This window comes from Tetrao urogallus (genome assembly GCF_951394365.1).
Source record: "Tetrao urogallus genome assembly, chromosome: 1".
NCBI classification, from domain to species: Eukaryota; Metazoa; Chordata; class Aves; order Galliformes; family Phasianidae; genus Tetrao; species Tetrao urogallus.
This window is the reverse complement of record NC_136813.1, coordinates 566,664-584,498: the sequence shown is the minus strand read 5'-3', so window position 1 is coordinate 584,498 and position 17,835 is coordinate 566,664. Positions and strand designations below refer to the sequence as shown.

The 17,835-nt window shown below is 49.9% G+C and overlaps 1 protein-coding gene across 2 annotated transcripts in view; it reads right to left on the bottom strand.

Moving 5' to 3' along the window:
* NUP98 (nucleoporin 98 and 96 precursor) overlaps window positions 1–15,743 on the bottom strand; it is a gene marked incomplete at both ends in the record, with an annotated part of 36,256 nt that extends 20,513 nt beyond the window's left edge. Inside the window, 15 exons of one of the 2 annotated variants that reach the window (XM_079543709.1) lie at window positions 968–1,272; window positions 2,462–2,578; window positions 3,224–3,411; window positions 5,142–5,275; window positions 6,428–6,568; window positions 6,954–7,046; window positions 8,748–8,883; window positions 9,358–9,495; window positions 10,264–10,427; window positions 11,535–11,718; window positions 12,337–12,444; window positions 13,693–13,832; window positions 14,504–14,683; window positions 14,793–14,894; window positions 15,671–15,743. In XM_079543709.1, coding sequence (XP_079399835.1) covers window positions 968–1,272; window positions 2,462–2,578; window positions 3,224–3,411; window positions 5,142–5,275; window positions 6,428–6,568; window positions 6,954–7,046; window positions 8,748–8,883; window positions 9,358–9,495; window positions 10,264–10,427; window positions 11,535–11,718; window positions 12,337–12,444; window positions 13,693–13,832; window positions 14,504–14,683; window positions 14,793–14,894; window positions 15,671–15,743 — 2,203 coding nt within the window. The remainder of the gene's footprint in view (window positions 1–967; window positions 1,273–2,461; window positions 2,579–3,223; window positions 3,412–5,141; window positions 5,276–6,427; window positions 6,569–6,953; window positions 7,047–8,747; window positions 8,884–9,357; window positions 9,496–10,263; window positions 10,428–11,534; window positions 11,719–12,336; window positions 12,445–13,692; window positions 13,833–14,503; window positions 14,684–14,792; window positions 14,895–15,670) is intronic. The other variant, XM_079543710.1, reaches the window with a different exon arrangement.
* Between the last annotated feature and the right edge of the window lie 2,092 nt (window positions 15,744–17,835).

Here is a 17,835-nt window from a genome sequence, read left to right as displayed (position 1 = left end):
TCAACCTCCCCTACATCTTCCAACTTTACTCCACACTGGACAGATGCAATACAGAGAGGCACAACCATGTGGCCCACTCCTTTCCTGGAAACTTCTAAAATGCTCCTTGCACACTGCTATGAACCACGAGTCTGAATAGATTCAGAACTCCCAGTCTTCCGCCAGGACTGCAGACAACTGTTTGCTATGGTAGAATTACAGACTGGGGCTCCTTTCTTCTCCCTACCACACATCTCACTACACCACCAACACAACACTGGGTGATGAAATGCAATTGCTCCCAGCACAAGAAAGACAGGGAGCTGTTGGAGAGGGTCCAGAGGAGCCACAAAGGTGATCAGGGGCTGCAGCACCTCCCTACAAAGACAGGCTGAGGGAGCTGGGCTTGTTCAGCATGGAGAAGAGAAGCTGCGGGGTGACCTCAGTGCAGCCTGCAGTGCCTCAAGGGAGCCTGCAGACAGGAGGGGAGGCAGCTCTGTGAAAGGGGAGATGGCAGCAGGACAAGGGGAAATGGTTTGGAGTTGAGGGAGGGCAGCTGGAGGTTGGATGTCAGGGGGAAGTTGTGTGCTGTGAGAGCGGTGAGGTGCTGGAACAGCTGCCCAGAGAGGCTGTGATGCCCCGTCCATCCCTGGAGGTGTTGGAGGCCAGGTTGGATGGGGCCCTGGGCAGCCTGGGCTGCTGTGAGATGGGGAGGTTGGTGGCCCTGCATTGGTGGGGGGTTGGAGCTTCGTGATCCTTGAGCTCCCTTCCAACCCAACCATTCTGTGATTCTGCTCAGTAACTCATTAAAAAAAAAACAAACAAACATGTGTGAGATATGAGAATGAAAAAATGAGATTTGTACCCCAAAGAAGACAGGAGGAAGTGAAACAAAGAACTGAGGATCCAAAACAGCACAAGCAGCACAGACTAAACGTCACCAAGAGTTATCTATAGAGGACAGCCCTGCCTCCAGCCCCAGTCCAACCTGCAGGATGCACGTGGGGCACCGTCTCAGCCTCGTCTTCACGCTCATCCTGAAGGGAATCGTCGTGGAACGAGGGATCCTCGCTGCTGCCCTCCAGGCCATTGCGCAGGGCTGCCCGCGGATTGAGGGCCACGATGGTGTCATCCACGCTGTTCTGGTGTTTGTGTGCTGTGTTCTCAGGGCTCTGTGGGATGGGCTTGGCAATGGGGTTGGTGTAAAACCTCGTCACCTCGTGGTGCTCCTCCTCCTCCTCGCGCTCGCCATCTTGCCTGTGGTTTTCATCAGGAGGAACCGACAAAAAGAACCTAAAGCAATGAAGAAACACAACAGTGTTTTTTTCAGTTCTGATTTCGTTCTAACGGGCTCAGGTCAGCATTACAATTCAGTGTCTTTTTGTACAAAAAGCAAACAATCCTACTCAACAAACTGCAGAGGCAGCAGGTAAAGGGAAGGCATTTTTTGTTCCCCTTTACTCCGCTCTTGTTCAGCACTCTGCATCCCACCTGGGCCCCTCAATGCAAGGAATATACTGACACCATGCTGGCACAGCACAACACCCTCAGGGTGCCCCTAGGGGAGGCTGTGGGAAATGGGCTGCTCAGCACGGAGAAAAGGGCTGAAAGGAAAACTAACAGCAGCTTTCCAATACCAAAAGCCAAGAGTCAGGGCATGCACAGATGTGGATGGCAGGAAGATGAGAAACAGTGGTCAAATAAAAACAAGGAAGCCAACGAGGACAGCTAAGTGTTGGAACAGAGGCTGTGGAATCTCCATCCTCAGAGCTCCATACCAGAGTCTTCAACAACCCAGTCTGAATTCAGTGCTGACTGCTCAACACAAACACCTGCCAAGGCCATTTGCAGCCTGAAAGATTTGGTGATTCCAAGGAATCACTCTTTTCTGCCCCAAATACCCTGCTTGAGAAGCGCGGCAAGGTTAAGTCTTGCAGACACCATCACCAGCTGAAACATGAAGGCACTACTGCTACAGACATTCTAATACAACAGCTTCAGGGCTGCCTGCTGTACATGGCTGCTGGCAATCCAGCTAACAAAAGCTCCTGTCCTACTGAGAACCACCTAGGTTAGGATCAAGGTGGTTAGAAAAAGTTTCTCCACTCCTGCAAGCAGTTCTTACTTTTAGGAGCTCTCAATAAAATCCAAACGTTGAGCTACTCGGGATTTTTTTCTCCCCTCAGGCTCAGGTTTAGCTTTTCCCTCAAGAAATGCTGTGATTTGTCTCTACAGGAGGTGAGAGGAGACATCCCAGAGAAGCCAGCCCTCTGAGCTCCTGGTTTGGGTGCAGTGAGCTGGTAATAAGCACACAGGTAGAGCAGAGGGGCAGCCTGAGGGCAGGTCACTCACTCAGAAGGCCAACCTGCTTCCCACAGTCAGCTATTATGACATGACCACCTACTTTTGTAACAGTAATTTAGAGACAGGAAGAACAGGTTTGTGCTTCTTCCAAATTGAAACACATCAGCCACCACCATACCTGTCTCCATTCTCTGGGTACTCTGATGGAGATGCCAGGTCATCGTTCTCACGATTGACAGGAGAGAACAGGCTGCTGCCACTGAGGTTCTTCAAAACCAACTTCTTGATGCTCTTCCTAAAAAAAGAAAACACAGTGAAGACAAATATGAACTAAGCTCAACAATTACTTCTTCTTTTCGTTTGTGCTCAAAGGTGTGACTTTGTGCTGTGACTGACTCATCCTTCTCCAAAGTATTTCTGTTTGATTAAACAAAAATTAGAACTGAAGCTCTTTTTGAGATTGCCACCAGTGCTCCTAGAGATTGAAACCAAAAGCCTCGTTAGGACACACGCACAGCATCACTACTCCATCCCAACACTGTGAATCTGACACAGAACCAGCGTCAGGCCCTGAAATCATCACCAGCCCTCCTTCAAACGACAGCATTAGCAAACCTAACAGCCCTGCTACCTCAGCTGCAGGGAGCTGCACTCTGTACAGACCTCCCTTGTAGAATTTCTAACTGACTTCACAGAAGCATCACTGCAATTTCACCTCATTTCACAGCTCTTTGCAGTTCACAGTTTAAAATGACCATTTTTGTCTCCTCTACAGAAAATATTTATCCCCAAATTAAACACAAATCCTGTTACTGCTATTCCCATTTACATCAGGTCGCAAAAAGCAACGGAATTCAGGATTTCATCTGCTCAGAACGGAGGCCACGCTCCAGTTCTTGCTGCACCTCCTCCCCCCAACGCGCAGAAAAGCAGCACTAACTTTGGCATGAAGGCCCCATTGGACAGGGATGGCTCATCATCATCGAGGCCATCAAAGAGCTGAGACTTGGCAGAGCCTGCAGACTGCAGGGCCTTTGGGCGCACTCTGGTTGCCGGACGCGGGGTCAGTTTGTAGTGGGTGGGGGTTGTTAAGGCCTTCTGAGCTGCAGGATTGGTCGGTTTCAGCCGCTGGAAAAGAAAAAGAATTGGAATTTCCATCTCGTGCACTGTACAGACATGTGGAACATACACAGCACCTGCCAAAGGCCTTAAGGAAGTGAAAGACATGATGGGACACCAGTAAAGAGACACAAAGCTGGCCGATGACAGCTCATGGGAGATGCTGAAGACCAAGGGCCATGACACCACAAACACTGCTCTGGGCAGGGCCAAACAGGGCTGTAACCACGAACAAGTGGGAATCATGGAATGATAGAATGGCCTGGGTTGCAAAGGAGCACAGCGCTCATCCAGCTCCAAGCCCTGCTGTGTGCAGGTCGCCAACCAGCAGCCCAGGCTGCCCAGAGCCACATCCAGCCTGGCCTTGAATGCCTGCAGGGATGGATGGGGCATCCACAGCCTCCTTGGGCAACCTGTGCCACTGCCTCACCACCCTCTGCCTCCAAAACTTCCTCCTCACATCCAACCCAAACCTCCCCTGTCTCACTTTCAAGCCATTCCCCTTGTCCTGTCACCACCCACCCTCACACACAGCCGTTCCCCCTCCTGTTTATCCGCTCCCTCCAAGCACTGAAGGCCACCATGAGGTCTCCCTGCAGCCTTCTCTTCTCCAAGCCCAGCTCCCTCAACCTAAGGAGTGCTCAGAGGAAGCCACAGTGAAGGGAGACAGAGTGAAAAGGTATCAAACAGGCTGGCTTTGTGTACACCCTTGTCAGCCAGCATGACTGCGTGATTGACGCTTGTGCCTGATCACAACCTTCTCTCCTTTCTCAATATCCACAACATTCCTAACTTTCAGTGCAATCTCTCAGTCTGACTTGTGCGTACGAACACAAACAGAAAGAAATGCAGGAGTGAATTTGGGGCCAGCATCTGGAGTTGTCCTGGCAAGGATATCAGGTAAATGACTCAGCATCTAGGAGGGCTCAGGATCTGGGCAGAGGTAGGGCCAGATAGAGACAAAGCTACAGCTCAAGAAATGCACAAACGTGCAGGTGAATCCACAGAGCAGAGTGTGTGTACATCCCCTATGGACCTCCAACACTCGTCAGCCAAAGACAGGGAAGTGATTTGGCTGCCTCTGCTCCATCTAGGCAAGTCCCTGCAGGGCTCTTTGGGGGTGCTGTGAAGGCAGTGCCTCAGCTGTGTGCAGCTCCACACTGCATGGATCTGTGATCCCTGCCCACCTCACAAACTGCTAAGCCTGCAAACAGGAAAGCAGCAGCCACCGTTAGATGATGACAACGGTCCTTTTCAACCCAGGCCATTCTATGATTCTACGCCCTTCAGCTTGGGAAGGAGACCCTGGGAGCACTGAGATGGGCTCCACCAACTAAGCAGAACAGTCACCCTCCAGAATATGGAAGGACAGCAGCCATTTCTACATCCCTTCACCCTCAGAAGTCTGAGAAGCGCGTTGTGGCTGTTCTCAAACCAACCAACAGGCTGCCATAAGCAAAGCTCGAGTCAAATGCTACAAGTATGCCAAACACAGACAGTCACACAGTGCAACCCTCAGCAGGAACCCCAAAGTCAAGCAGTGATGTACCAGAAGTAAATGAAGCCCCAGAACAAGCAGTTTGACAGCATTAAGGAAAGAAAAAGTCAATCTTGCATCAGTAAAGCATACAGATGGCAAGTCCTTACGCTGCTCACTGCATACCTGAGTGAAGACAGGACAGCGTAGCAACTGAAATCATTTCAACCCTTTCCCAGGAAATTGAGTTTAACACACTCACCTCTTCTTTCTTCTTTGGGTCTGACATGGGGTTTCTGAAAAGTGGAGAATCTCCAAAGGGTGAATAAGTCAAATTATTGAGGTGCTGCTGCAGGACTGCCTGCTGGGCAGCCGATGCATTAGGATCTGTCAGTGCTGCAAAAAGAAGAGTTTTCAGCAGTCAACACTAATAGAATCAAGGCAGACAGAAAAGACAACCCTCAGCCAGAGGCTCTCCTCACAGCAGTTCCAAATCCTAAATTAACATCCTTTTCTCCCTGCTCTTCAGAATGCTGAAGGAAGAAACCATATCCTATCCCTTCGTTGGAATTTGGAAACACTTTCATTAAAAAGCTGAGTGTGGAGAGCTACAAGAGAGGACGAGCCTGGCCTTCCAACAGCTTCATTTCATACGCTGGGTTTTTGCAGCATTATCTGTTGATGTCTTGGAAAAGAAAAAATCCTGGCTGCAATTCTGACTTTCCTGCTGCAGTGATCAAACACAGATCCCAAGTCCCCTCAGCAGAAAAGGCCTCTTCAATCCTACAGCATCTAATTTTAGTTCCCATTAAGATCCTACAGAGATCACATTACAGAACATCTAAGAGCATAAAGCACCTTATTTTTAATTCCAAGACCTGACATCTTTTGATCCACCTCTGCCTGCTCTCAGCCACACAACAGCAGCTTCTCTCTGGCAATCTCACCAACCATCCCAGCACGGAGGTGAACCTCAGACATCAGCCAGCTTTCGTGGGCCCCTTCCTGCCACGCAGTGCTGTGTGCCACCCCTCCCTCCTTCCATCCCACTGGAAACCATTTCCTGACCCTGCTACCTGTGGGGGGTAGAGCACCACGGCCACGTGTGCCATCCCCAAAGCGCTCAGCTCTGCCCAGCAGGACGCAGCGCAGGACTTGGCAGGCACTACGACTCACAGAATGATGCACTGTGACAGATTCTACCACCACACTCACCTGCTAAGCACCCTGAGCTCTCCCAGATAGCATTACTTAAGAAATTAACACCACATTTCTTCTTTTACATGTATGAAATGCATCTACTGCTCTGACCCGAAGTGACTGATGGGAAGCATCTTACAAATTTTGGAAGGAAAGCACTGAAACATCTGTAAGTGTTAAGAATGTTGATGGCAAATTACACTTGGAAGAACAGACACGTGATGCTAAGGAGGGAAAAACTGCACAGCCTACGTTGCTACTGAGAGCAGAAGCAGCCTCAGGTGGATCCTCCAGCATTTGTTTGGCTGGAAGGAAGCAGTGACTGAACTCAGGCTGATGCACACTTACCTACAGCAGGCTGAGGGGCTCCAAAGCCCAGAGTAGCAGTGGAGGTATTGAACCCTGGTGCTCCAAAAGCTCCTGTTCCCAGCGTCCCACCGAGTTTAGGCTGGGTGTTCCCAAATAATGAAGTCTGTCCTGCCCCGAGGGCTACGGCACGAGAAAACTCACTGTAACACTTGGAATAACCAGTTTATCCCACAAAGAACTCATTAACAAGCTGCAAGAAGCGCTCGAGGTGTGCATGAATGCTACAGACACCCCAGGCTCACACAATCAGACCAACAGAGGCAACCAGCAGCCTGCTGAGCCCTCAGCCACAGCCAGGAGTGCCACTGCCCACAGTTTCTAACAGGTGGATCAGCACAGCATCGTCCAGCTCCGCTCAATTCTGATGTAAGACAGGTTTGTGACTTCAAGCCAAAGCTCCTACAGCCACTGCTGTATCACCAGAGTTAGTGAGCGATACAAAGACTTCACCAAAGCTTGAGGACTGTGCTTAAGCTGAGACAGAACAAGCCAGAAAACTGCTTACCTGTTCCAAACCCTGTCCCAAGCCCGGTTCCCAGGGTCCCTGTTGCAGGCTTATTTCCAAACAAGCTATTTCCAGCATTGTTGGCACCAAAACCTTCAAGGACACAAACAGGAGCTCATTAATCTAAAGCTATTAGCGATGAAATTTAAAACACAAATAAGCATCAGCCACTCAAAGACAGCTCTGCCACAGTTAAGGTCAAATTCTACACACCACTGCCAAAAATGCATGTTAAACAAGCAGCAAGAAGGGACTTCAGTGGTCAAAATAATGTACATGAGTTACAACTATACAACTGACAACATTAGTTTAGAGATTTACTGTCTTGCTTTCTTAAGCTTTTTAATTTGTTACAAAATCCAGTATTTGATAAAGCCAAAAAGGACATCATTATCCTGTTGCCTGTTACAGCATCAAGCACGTTTAGTTTCTTGAACTGCCTGCAAAGGAACATCCCCACTGCATACTGTCTATACCACACACACCTCTGGTTCCTACTGACAAAGCAAGGAACAGCCCCCAGCCAGGAGAGTGCACAGCTCAAAAGCACACCTCTAAAGCTCACCCAAATCCAGCACCACACAGGTTAGATTGTAAACTGAAGGCTGCAAAACCATTCTGTTCATGGTTAATTACGTAGGCATTAATTGGTGTAAGGACAGAATTAAGCTAGACAACTGCAGTCACAAATTGACACCAGGAGCACCCCAGACCCAAACTTCAGCCTGCTGCACTGCTGCAAACAATGCAGGGCCATTAACACCAACACTGGCATTGCTCCTGCTCTCTGCTGCAATGCCCAGCTGTCTGGTTCTCAGTACAGCAAGGGATTTGGAAGCAACTTCCATATAAAACAGGGTAACAAGGTGCCCAAGCTCCATCACCACAATGGGACTGGGCCTGCTGCAGTGCTGCCCTGGCAGCCTAAGAGCTGGACAATTCCTTCCCTCTTTCTGGAAGATGGATATGGCAGAATATCAATTTTTAGTCGGTTTTTGTAGACAGAAAAGCTGCCAGATCTTCAACACTGTAAACCCAGCCCTGCTCCCCTTGAGGAATAACAGTTCTGCTGCTCTCAGTGTCAGCAGACAAAGGAAGACTGACATTTACTTGAACCAACACACATTTCATAGAATCACAGAACAGCCTGGGTTGAAAAGGACCACAATGGTCACCCAGTTTCAACCCCCCTGCCATGTGCAGGGTCACCAACCAGCACACCAGGCTGCCCAGAGCCACATCCAGCCTGGATTTCTCCTGGACATTTCTGCTGCCTGATCACAAGCTGAACACCAAACACCATCAGTGTCAGAGGCAAACACCCATGCAAGACCCCAGCCTTCAGAACTATAGATTCTCAAAGTGTGAAAGACAGCAGCTATCAGTGACACTGTCTCTTATCTCTCTTATTATAAATCCCCTAGATCTGCCATCAAACCCCACACAGCACTGCGTCCCTCAGCACTCCTCTGCAATCACAGCTGCGTTAACAGGCTGCAGACACACAATGCTGCCTAAGTTCTTTGATTTCAATTGCTCTTCATTACAGCTTACACCTTCCTAATTGAAACAGCGGGACTTCAACTTAACTACCTAGGTCATAAGTCAGGGAGCAGCACAGAGGAAAGGAACAAAACAGGATCCAAGGTGCTCCTCTGCAGCAACGCCCCTCAGAAGGACGGCTTACCTGAGGATCCTAACACCCAACCGTTAGCATGCGACACTCAGCAGCCAGGTGTGTGGTATATGCAGTACAGTTTTAAGTGACTGAATCCCACTTTTTTTCATATGTACCAAAATTGGAAGTGTTTGTATTGGTTCCTAAACTCAGGGTTGGTTTGTTACCAAAGAGCCCGCCGCCAGTAGTTGTACCAAATGAGGTACTGGTCGTGGTGGTTCCAAATCCAGCAGGTTTGCTACCAAACAGGGTCTGGAAGGAAGAAAACATCAATTTGGAAACCTGACAGCAGGATATTAAAAGAAACGTTGATGAGTTTCATTGCAGGCAAGAAAGCAGAACTGAAGCCCAGCACAAGGCCAACTCCCAGCAGCGCTGTTATGTGCGACCACCTCCTGGAACACAGAGTTTTTCACTCCTGTACCCACAGGGCACACATTAAACCCCAAATAAGTGGCTACTGAGAATCAAGTTCATTCTCATTCAGGGACCATCAAAACGCCTGTACTGCCAGCTGCACGCCAAGGCTCCCCCAGCCATGTCTGCCCTCCCTTCCTGCTCCAGGCACCACCAGCTCTACTGCCCACCCCTACTCAGAAGGAACTGCACTCCTGCCCTTCAGCACCTTCACTTCAGCAGCACAGCTCTGACGAGGCCAACACACAGATTCCAGATGCCATTTTGTTTTTATTTGCATTAATTTTATGTACAAAAATAGGAACGTACCGAACCGCCAACACCAAATCCTGTGTTTGCCTGTCCAAAAAGCCCGGTTCCGGTCCCAAACGCAGTGCCAGCATTGGTAGTGGCAGCTGTTCCAAAAAGGCCTCCGGGCTGCGAGGGCTGCGTGGCCCCAAAGATACCCTGCAAAGAAGAATTGCATTAAAATAATGCCACAAAGTCCAGCTGTGATGATAAAAGCATGAACACCAGAAGTCTGTTAATAAATACTGCGGTGTTTTCCTTTTTGATGGGGAAAAAGGTGAAAAAACATTTGAGGAGGCTTGATTCAATCAGGCAATTAGTTACAGTAAAGAAAACGAAGGAATTTGTGCTCCATACTGTAGTTTCCCCTCCTCCCCCACTGTGAGCAATGCAGATGGGCAATAACCATTGCAGAGGGGTTTCTGAGAGAAGCCAGAGTGCAGCAAGGAGGAATGCAGCACATCTGTAGCCAGAGCCTCTGGCTGTACACTAATTACAGCCATGCAGTGCCTCTCGATCAAATTACCCCCCCCCAATGATGCTCATTAGCCACCAGAAAGCATAGAATTGTTAATAAATTCCTACAGAATGCTAACAATCAGTAACAAGTAAGAGAATTTTATCATCTGCACGAATGTGATTGGAAACCCTTGAGCTGCTGAGAGCAGCCATCTTCAAAAGCATGGGAAAAGCTACCTGGGAAAAGCTGTAGGCTTTTACTGTAAGCTGTATGAGCTTGTACCAAAAATGAAAAACATTGATGGGTGAGAAGCTCCTCAACCAGACAACAGAGCTCAGAGCTTCGCATCTGAGTACCAAGGAAGCCGTGAAACAATCTGAGGAAGACCAGGATGACTGCATCAACCCCCCCTGCACAGCTGGAATAGGCACACAACAGCAATGAAGGGCTCACACAACTCAGCTTACCATCGTGCTCGTGTTCGGCTGCCCTAGAGTGCTGGTATTCCCAAAGGGAAAGCCTGTGTTCTGCGTCGTCGTGGCCTGACCAAAAGGTTTGTTAAACAGACTTGTCGTTTGAGTCTGCTGACCAAAAAGCCCTCCTGTTGTTCCTGTTCCAAAGCCAGTCGTAGCTACAACACAAAGAAGTTGGTTTAAAAAAAAAAAAAACAGCCCTCAAGTGTTTATCCCAACCTACGCTCAGTGCATTCGAACAACAGAAAAAGAACCTCAGCTCAATGGAACAGCAAAACACACGAGGCCAACACAGCACAGCTGCACTCAGATGGAAACAGTTGTGCATTTTATTGTGTTCTCCTTGTGTGAAGTTGTTTAGAGAGAGAGTGGTGAGGTGCTGGAACAGCTGCCCAGAGAGGCTGTGATGCCCCGTCCATCCCTGGAGGTGTTGGAGGCCAGGTTGGATGGGGCCCTGGGCAGCCTGGGCTGCTATGAGATGGGGAGGTTGGTGGCCCTGCATTGGTGGGGGTTAAAGCTTCATGATCCTTGAGCTCCCTTCCAGCCCAAACCATTCTGTGATGCTGTTAAAACCTAAATTCAACACAGGAACTGAAGCAGCACGCCTCTGTTATCTTACAGCTGGAACAACGTGGCAATCAGTGGAGGAATTTACCCTGCTATCCCTCAGAACAACACAGCTTTCAATAGCTTTCAGTTTCACTTTGTGAAGCAGTTTATTCCAGCTCAGGATACAAATCCCCAGCTGCACCCAGGGATTGACTGCCTCAGTGGGCAGGCTGCACACACAGCTTCCTGCATGGTTACCTCTCTCAAGGACTGCAGCTTAGTGAGCCCTCACACTTAGTGGGCCCTTAGTGAGCCCAAAGATAAAGCCTAGCAGGGCCTGCCAGCAAGGACAGACACATTCTAACCTCAGAAGCAGCAAATCTTTGCTTCTGTTCCCAGTTAACTTTACATTTGGCTTTTATGTTCCATCCAAGAACACTCAAAAGGTGTGAAAACAGGCTGGCACAATCTGGAAGGGTCTGGAGAACAGATCGTGGCACGGTCTCATTGGGTCACTATAAACATACAAGGCTGTGGCCAGGGAATTCATGCCTGCTCATTAGCAGAAAGCAAAAAAATCTCATTACAGAACACTGATAATGCAGGCAGTCAAACCCTAAGCTCACACCAGCAATTCCTCATCCTGCTCAGCTGAATAGCTTCATGAAGCATTGGCACAGCTGGTCACAGTGGAGCAGCACGCAGGCAGTACTTACTAGTTCCAAAAGCAGTTTTATTCTGTCCATAGGAGAAGCCTGTATTAGTGGTAGAAGAGCCAAAAAGTCCCGTAGCTGTGCTTGAAGTAGCAGTGGAAGTCCCAAACAAGCCTGTAGTGGCTCCTGCCCCCACAGGATTCGAGGGCCCCTTCCTATTGGCCATGTAGTCTTCTAAACGCAGCTCCTAGTAAAGGAAAACCATTTCTCTTTACGCAGAGCAAGGCTAAAGCCAGGCCACCAGTATGCTCACACAGCTCCCAGCCTGCCCAGCACGAAGGCACAACATCAGCTGCTAACAGCTCATTTTAAAACAAGAACTGATCAACAAGACCCGAGCTCAGATGCATCACTGCAGTTACGCCTGGGCTTCAATTCTATTTCTAAGGGCATTTTCAGAGCACTCTTTAGTGCTCTGATAGTTTTCAGCTATCAGTTAAGCAAACTGGAACAGGAGGGCTTCATGGCTGTATCCTTGAGAGCAGTGGTTTACATCAAACAACTGAGTTTTGTCGTGGCTTCCGCCATTATCTCATCAGCACAGCGCTCCCAGCAGGATCTCACCCTCCTGATACACAGCAAGGTGGAATTTCAGCTACTCAGAAACTGCAGTGAACACATTAAAAACCAACACCAATACAACGACGTGTTTCGTTTCATGCTACTTCTGTGCATGATGCAGACACTGAAAGCTGCATTTGTTAGCAAGCACATACACTATTTATCACAGTCCAAGAAAGCTCTGCTAAGCCAATACTAATTAATAGCTGTACCAAATCAACATGTTTGAACGTTATCGACTGACCTCGAGAGATTTGCTCTCATACTCCTTCATAGCAGTGATGCATTGGTGCTTAGTATTGATAGTGGTGCTAACTCCAGACTTGACCATGCTATCCGTACCAGTTGGGGGCTGCAAGAGAAGAGGTTAAGCTTCAGATGTAAAATCCAGAGAGATCTCTATTGATGCAGTTGTTTCTGAGCAGATGCTGGTAAGTTCTTTGCTATGAGAGTGGTGAGGTGCTGGAACAGCTGCCCAGAGAGGCTGTGATGCCCCGTCCATCCCTGGAGGTGTTCAGGATGGGGCCCTGGGCAGCCTGGGCTGCTGTGAAATGGGGAGGTTGGTGGCCCTGCATGGCACAGGGGGGTTGGAGCTTCGTGATCCTTGAGCTCCCTTCCAGCCCAAACCATTCTGTGATGCTGTTAAAACCTAAATTCAACACAGGAACTGAAGCAGCACGCCTCTGTTATCTTACAGCTGGAACAACGTGGCAATCAGTACCCTGCTAACCCTCAGAACAACACAGCATCATCAGCTTTCAGTTTCACTTTGTGAAGCAGTGTACTTCAGCTCAGGATACAAATCCCCAGCTGCACCCATGGATTTCACCATCCCTGCTGGCTTTCAGCCCCGTTCCCATCTTACTGCCCTAGGAAGAAGCACCCGGTGCCACTCTAACCCTGCCCAAGCTGATCACTGCAGCTGTGCCTCCAAGCAGAGATGCCAGGCACAGCCCTGCTCCGTCACATCAGGTAACGGAATTCCCAGCTCATTCCATCCCTAAACTGAGCAGCTACTGAGCAGAAAGCAGCCTTTTGGGCACACAGCACTTACCCCATTTCCAACAGCTCTTCTTCCAGGCCGTCCTCCATTTTCAACTGCCACAGACCCTCAAGGACCCCCCCCCCCCCCCCCCTTAAAGGGAACTCATCCAAAAAACACACAGGGCATCACTGTTCCAATCTCATTTCCATTCCCAGTGCCCAGTGAGTGACAGGAGCATTTCTTTTGACCCACATTCCAGAATAAGTTCAGCTGTGTTCACCTGGGGCTCTGTGACACCTCCTGCCTGCCCACGAAGGCCCACCTTATGAACAGCTGTACATCTCAACCTACACAGGGCATTACTCTGGGCTGTTCAATTAGAACAAAATGAAAGCCCTGGGCTCTTTGCAGATTAATTGCAGTGTTAATTACATTTTCACTGCAGCAATCCAACTAAGGGTATTTCCAAGCCATTTCAAAACACCGCATATTTATGCATTAACTGCTTCCTATTTTTAAGCTCATGGATCCAGGCACTGCTTCACACAAAGAACTGCAGGATGGAACATTTCCTACAGCAAAAAGGCCGAATTAAGGGGGAGAAACAGAACTCACGTTGAATTTAATGGTTGTGCCAGTCGGAGCAGCAGTAAAACTGGTTGGGCCAAACAGAGAGCCAGATGGATTCCCAAAAGGATTGGAAGTGGTGTTGGTGGTTCCAAAGAGACCTCCGCTGCTGGTACTTGTGCCAAAGTCTGAAAAAACAAACAGGAACAGAAAGATCAGCACTAAAACAACCATTAATTTAAAGCTTAACGCCAAATATCCAACCCGAGTTAGAAAACAGTTTGGAAACGAAATCAACTGCGAGGGAAAAAACAAATAAACAGGGCAGTGTTGGAAACCTGTGGTCTGTTAACATAGTGTATATCCCCCCCATCTCATCACCCCAGCAAATAGCAGAGAACCTTAGCACCAAGTTCCATCCTGCTGACAGCAGCACCCGTAAATGGATGTGCAGAGACAACAGGAAGCTTTGGCTTTCTTCAGAAGTTTCTGCTTCAGGGAATGACAGAAATGCTGAAGGGGCACTTCAAATATTGTAGCACCAGAAGCAGAACTAACTGTAACTACTCGACAACAGCAGAACAAGAAGCTAAAATCAAGCAGAGCCAAAGGTTAGTCAAGAATAGAAAACACCAGTTGGTCACTTATGTATGAATTAGTGTAAAACTCAAGGCTAGAATCACAGCTACTGGTTTTGCAGCATATCACACTGGCATCTGCCTACTGTGGATCATAACAAGGAATCCAAACATTAGCACTTCACATTAACACTGGTACCAGGCCCCCACACACACCCAGCTTCCCGTGCTTCAGTCAAACTGTATCAGCCATACTCAACAGACACGAGGGTTCGACTCACTTCCAAAGCCAGCAGGCTTGTTCTGTGCGAAGGCATTGCTCTGGGATGAGAAGAGGCCCCCACCAGTGCTGGTGGTACCAAACAGGCTGCTGGATGTCCCCGTGGATGTTCCAAAGCCAAAGCCAGTGCTGGTGGAGGAGGTGGCGGGCTGATTAAAGGCGTTGGAACTGAAGAGCCCTCCTGCAGACAGAAACAAAGCTGTGAGTCGTTTGCCATCGTTTCGCTGCTCGGTTTGAGGTTTTGGTGGTAAAAGTCATCATTTCTGCCTCCAGCTGTAACGCTGCAGTACCTGGCTTTGCCTGGGTGTTCCCAAAGAGGCCTCCAGTGTTGCTGTTTGCCCCAAAGGCTGACGTGCCAAACGCTCCTCCACCTGTGGTACCAAAGCCAGCATCTGGAAAATGAGCACCACAGGTTAGACAAAGTCTTATTCTGAACACGCGTACGAGAAACTAAACTGAGATTGCCTTTCCAACTTCCAAGCCAAAGTCTGTGCCTGACCAGCTGTACCTCAGCATCACAGCAGCACCATTAATGCTTTCACAGCTCTTACAGAAGGAGCCTACGGTGCTGAGTCAGCTGCTGCTACACCTGGCAATGACACTCAGCCCCACACCAGGCTGCAAGGCTTCCATCCCCTGGAAGCTGCTCTGCACCAATCTTAGTTTGGGAGCAATACAAGAGCAGAAGCTGTCTTCTCTTCCCACCAAGCAGTGCAAACACACTGATGGATGGTCTGCTTTCACAGGCAGCAATCCCACTGTGCTGTTCATCTCCAGAGAGCTCCCACACCACGTGCTTTTTCCTTCCCATATTCCAGTCCTGACCGAATGAACCTTCCTCCCAGCCAAGGCAAAGATGCCTTCCCCAAAGCATCCAACTTCCCACTCCTTTTATATAAGGAAGCTTCATCAACAGCATGCAGAATTCTGCTGTGTGCTGAAAAAAGATCCCGTGAAGCAGGCTTGGGCTCCTGATTCTCTGCTAACACAGCTCTGCTTCCCATCACTGCAAGCAAGTGAGCTGGACAGCCCACAGCAGCACCCTGCTGCCATCACACACAGAGAACCCCCACCTCTGTGTGATTCTCAAGCAGTTCTACTGTGGAAAAATAAAAACCACACCAAGCAATGCAAAAATCAAAAGTACAGACTTAGATGTATTACTTACTTTGTCCAAAAGTTGATGTTGTTCCAAAGCCAGTGTTACCTCCAAAAGGAGTTCCGAAGGATTTGTTAAACATTTTCAGTATGTTATCAGTTTCCTTTCCTTAAACCTGGAAAGAAGAATCTGGTTGAGCTTTCAAAGCTTTAAATGACATTTCTCATCTTCCTCACCGCTGATACTCAGCAAACTGAGTACTTCAGCCACGAGATGCACGACAGCACGACCGAAGTCACTGCAAACAGCCAGAACTGCTAAGGAGAGGAGAGCATTGACACTTCAGCAGCACCACAAGCAAGCTCCCTTCCATCCTTTACGATGTTTCCTACAAACCCACGTGCTGAGATAACCAACCAAGGCAGCTACACTGCCCAGATCTGCCCTCTCAACAAACAAACATCTCTCACAAACGGTGCTCCTCACATCTGATCCACGTGCACTGCACATCTCTGCTCAGCCATCTCACACCTGAGAGCCCACCAGAACACAGCCTTAAGAACAGACACAGGGATTTGCACTGAACTACAGCCTAAGATTGTCCACCAGGGCTTTTCTGTTACAACCTATATGTTCCAACTCCTGCTAACACAAAGAAATGCACCGCATGAGAGCTACAGGAACAAACCCTCCTCCAGCTCTGCTTTCATGGCTTGCTGGGCTCACCAAGATGTCCTCAATCCAACATTCTGAGCATTTCCATGCAGCTGCTCACTGGGTGTGTGACGCACCCCAAAACCCCATGCTGTTTTACTTAATTGTAGGTGTAACAACACTACCTCCAACCTTGTCACCAAATACAAGCACAATAGAAACATCCACTTCTTCATCAAGAATCAAACTGGTCACAGAATCACAGTGGTTGGAAGAGACTTCATGAGATCACTGAGTCCAACCACCCCTGCTGGTAAAGGAGGAGATCATAGAATGATAGAATGGCCTGGGTTGCAAAGGAGCACAATGATCATCCAATTCCAACCCCTTACTGTGTGTAGGGTCACCAACCAGCAGCCCAGGCTGCCCAGAGCCACATCCAGCCTGGCCTTGAATGCCGCCAGGGATGGGGCATCCTACAATAGGTCTCTAGTAGGGTAGATAACAGCAGGACAAGGGGAAATGGTTTGGAGTTGAGGGAGGGCAGCTGGAGGTTGGATGTCAGGGGGAAGTTGTTTAGAGAGAGAGTGGTGAGGTGCTGGAACAGCTGCCCAGAGAGGCTGTGATGCCCCGTCCATCCCTGGAGGTGTTCAAGGCCAGCTTGGATGGGGCCCTGGGCAGCCTGGGCTGCTGTGAGATGGGGAGGTTGGTGGCCCTGCATTGGTGGGGGGTTGGAGCTTCGTGATCCTTGAGCTCCCTTCCAACCCAAACGTTCTGTGATGCTGTGAACAAGCCACACAAAAATGAGACCATGACGAGAATCACAGCCTCAGAAACCCGCAGTCCTTTTCTGCGCTGAGACCACCAGTTACTCCGCCACGAAAACGCCATAATCGCTGGCAGCATTGGCCAGGTCCCGGCAGCGCAGCCCCACCACGTTCCCCCATTACACAACGATACCAGCAGCGTTCACACAGCCCCGCTCCCCGCACCGCACACCCTCAGTTCACCAAACCGCGGTGCTGAGCCCCAACACGGGGCAGCTCCCTCACGAGGCTCCCGCAGCCCTCAGTCACCTCAGCGGCGCCGTTTCATACCGCTATCCCGATCATCGAGACATCCCCCGCTCGGCCCCGCTCCCGGCTGCACCGCCCGCAGGCCGCGGCGGCCCGGCTCCCGGTTTCCGAGGCTGCTCTGTAGCGAGAAGGCCGTGGCGCGGCCCGGAGACCCCGAGCGCACTGCGGACGCGGAGCTCACCGTCGAAGAGAGAAGAGCAGCGCGGCCCGGCCGGGTCCGGCCCGTCCCGGCCCGAACCAGCCTCGCCACTCCCGCGCCGCCGCCACACACGGAGGAAGCTGCGTCACAACCCGCTCCGCGCGCCTCCCAGCGGCCCACGCGCCGTCCCCGCTCCCTTGAGCCCGCAGCCCATTGGCTGCCCCCTCTCGGCGGCAGTGAGCGGACCCACCCACTCTCCCTGTTTCCTTTTGTCTATTGGCTAAAGTGGAGATAAGCGCCGAGCACCGATTGGTCTCGCCCGGGAGGGGGCGGGGCTGACGCTGCGGAAGAGTCCAGAACATCCC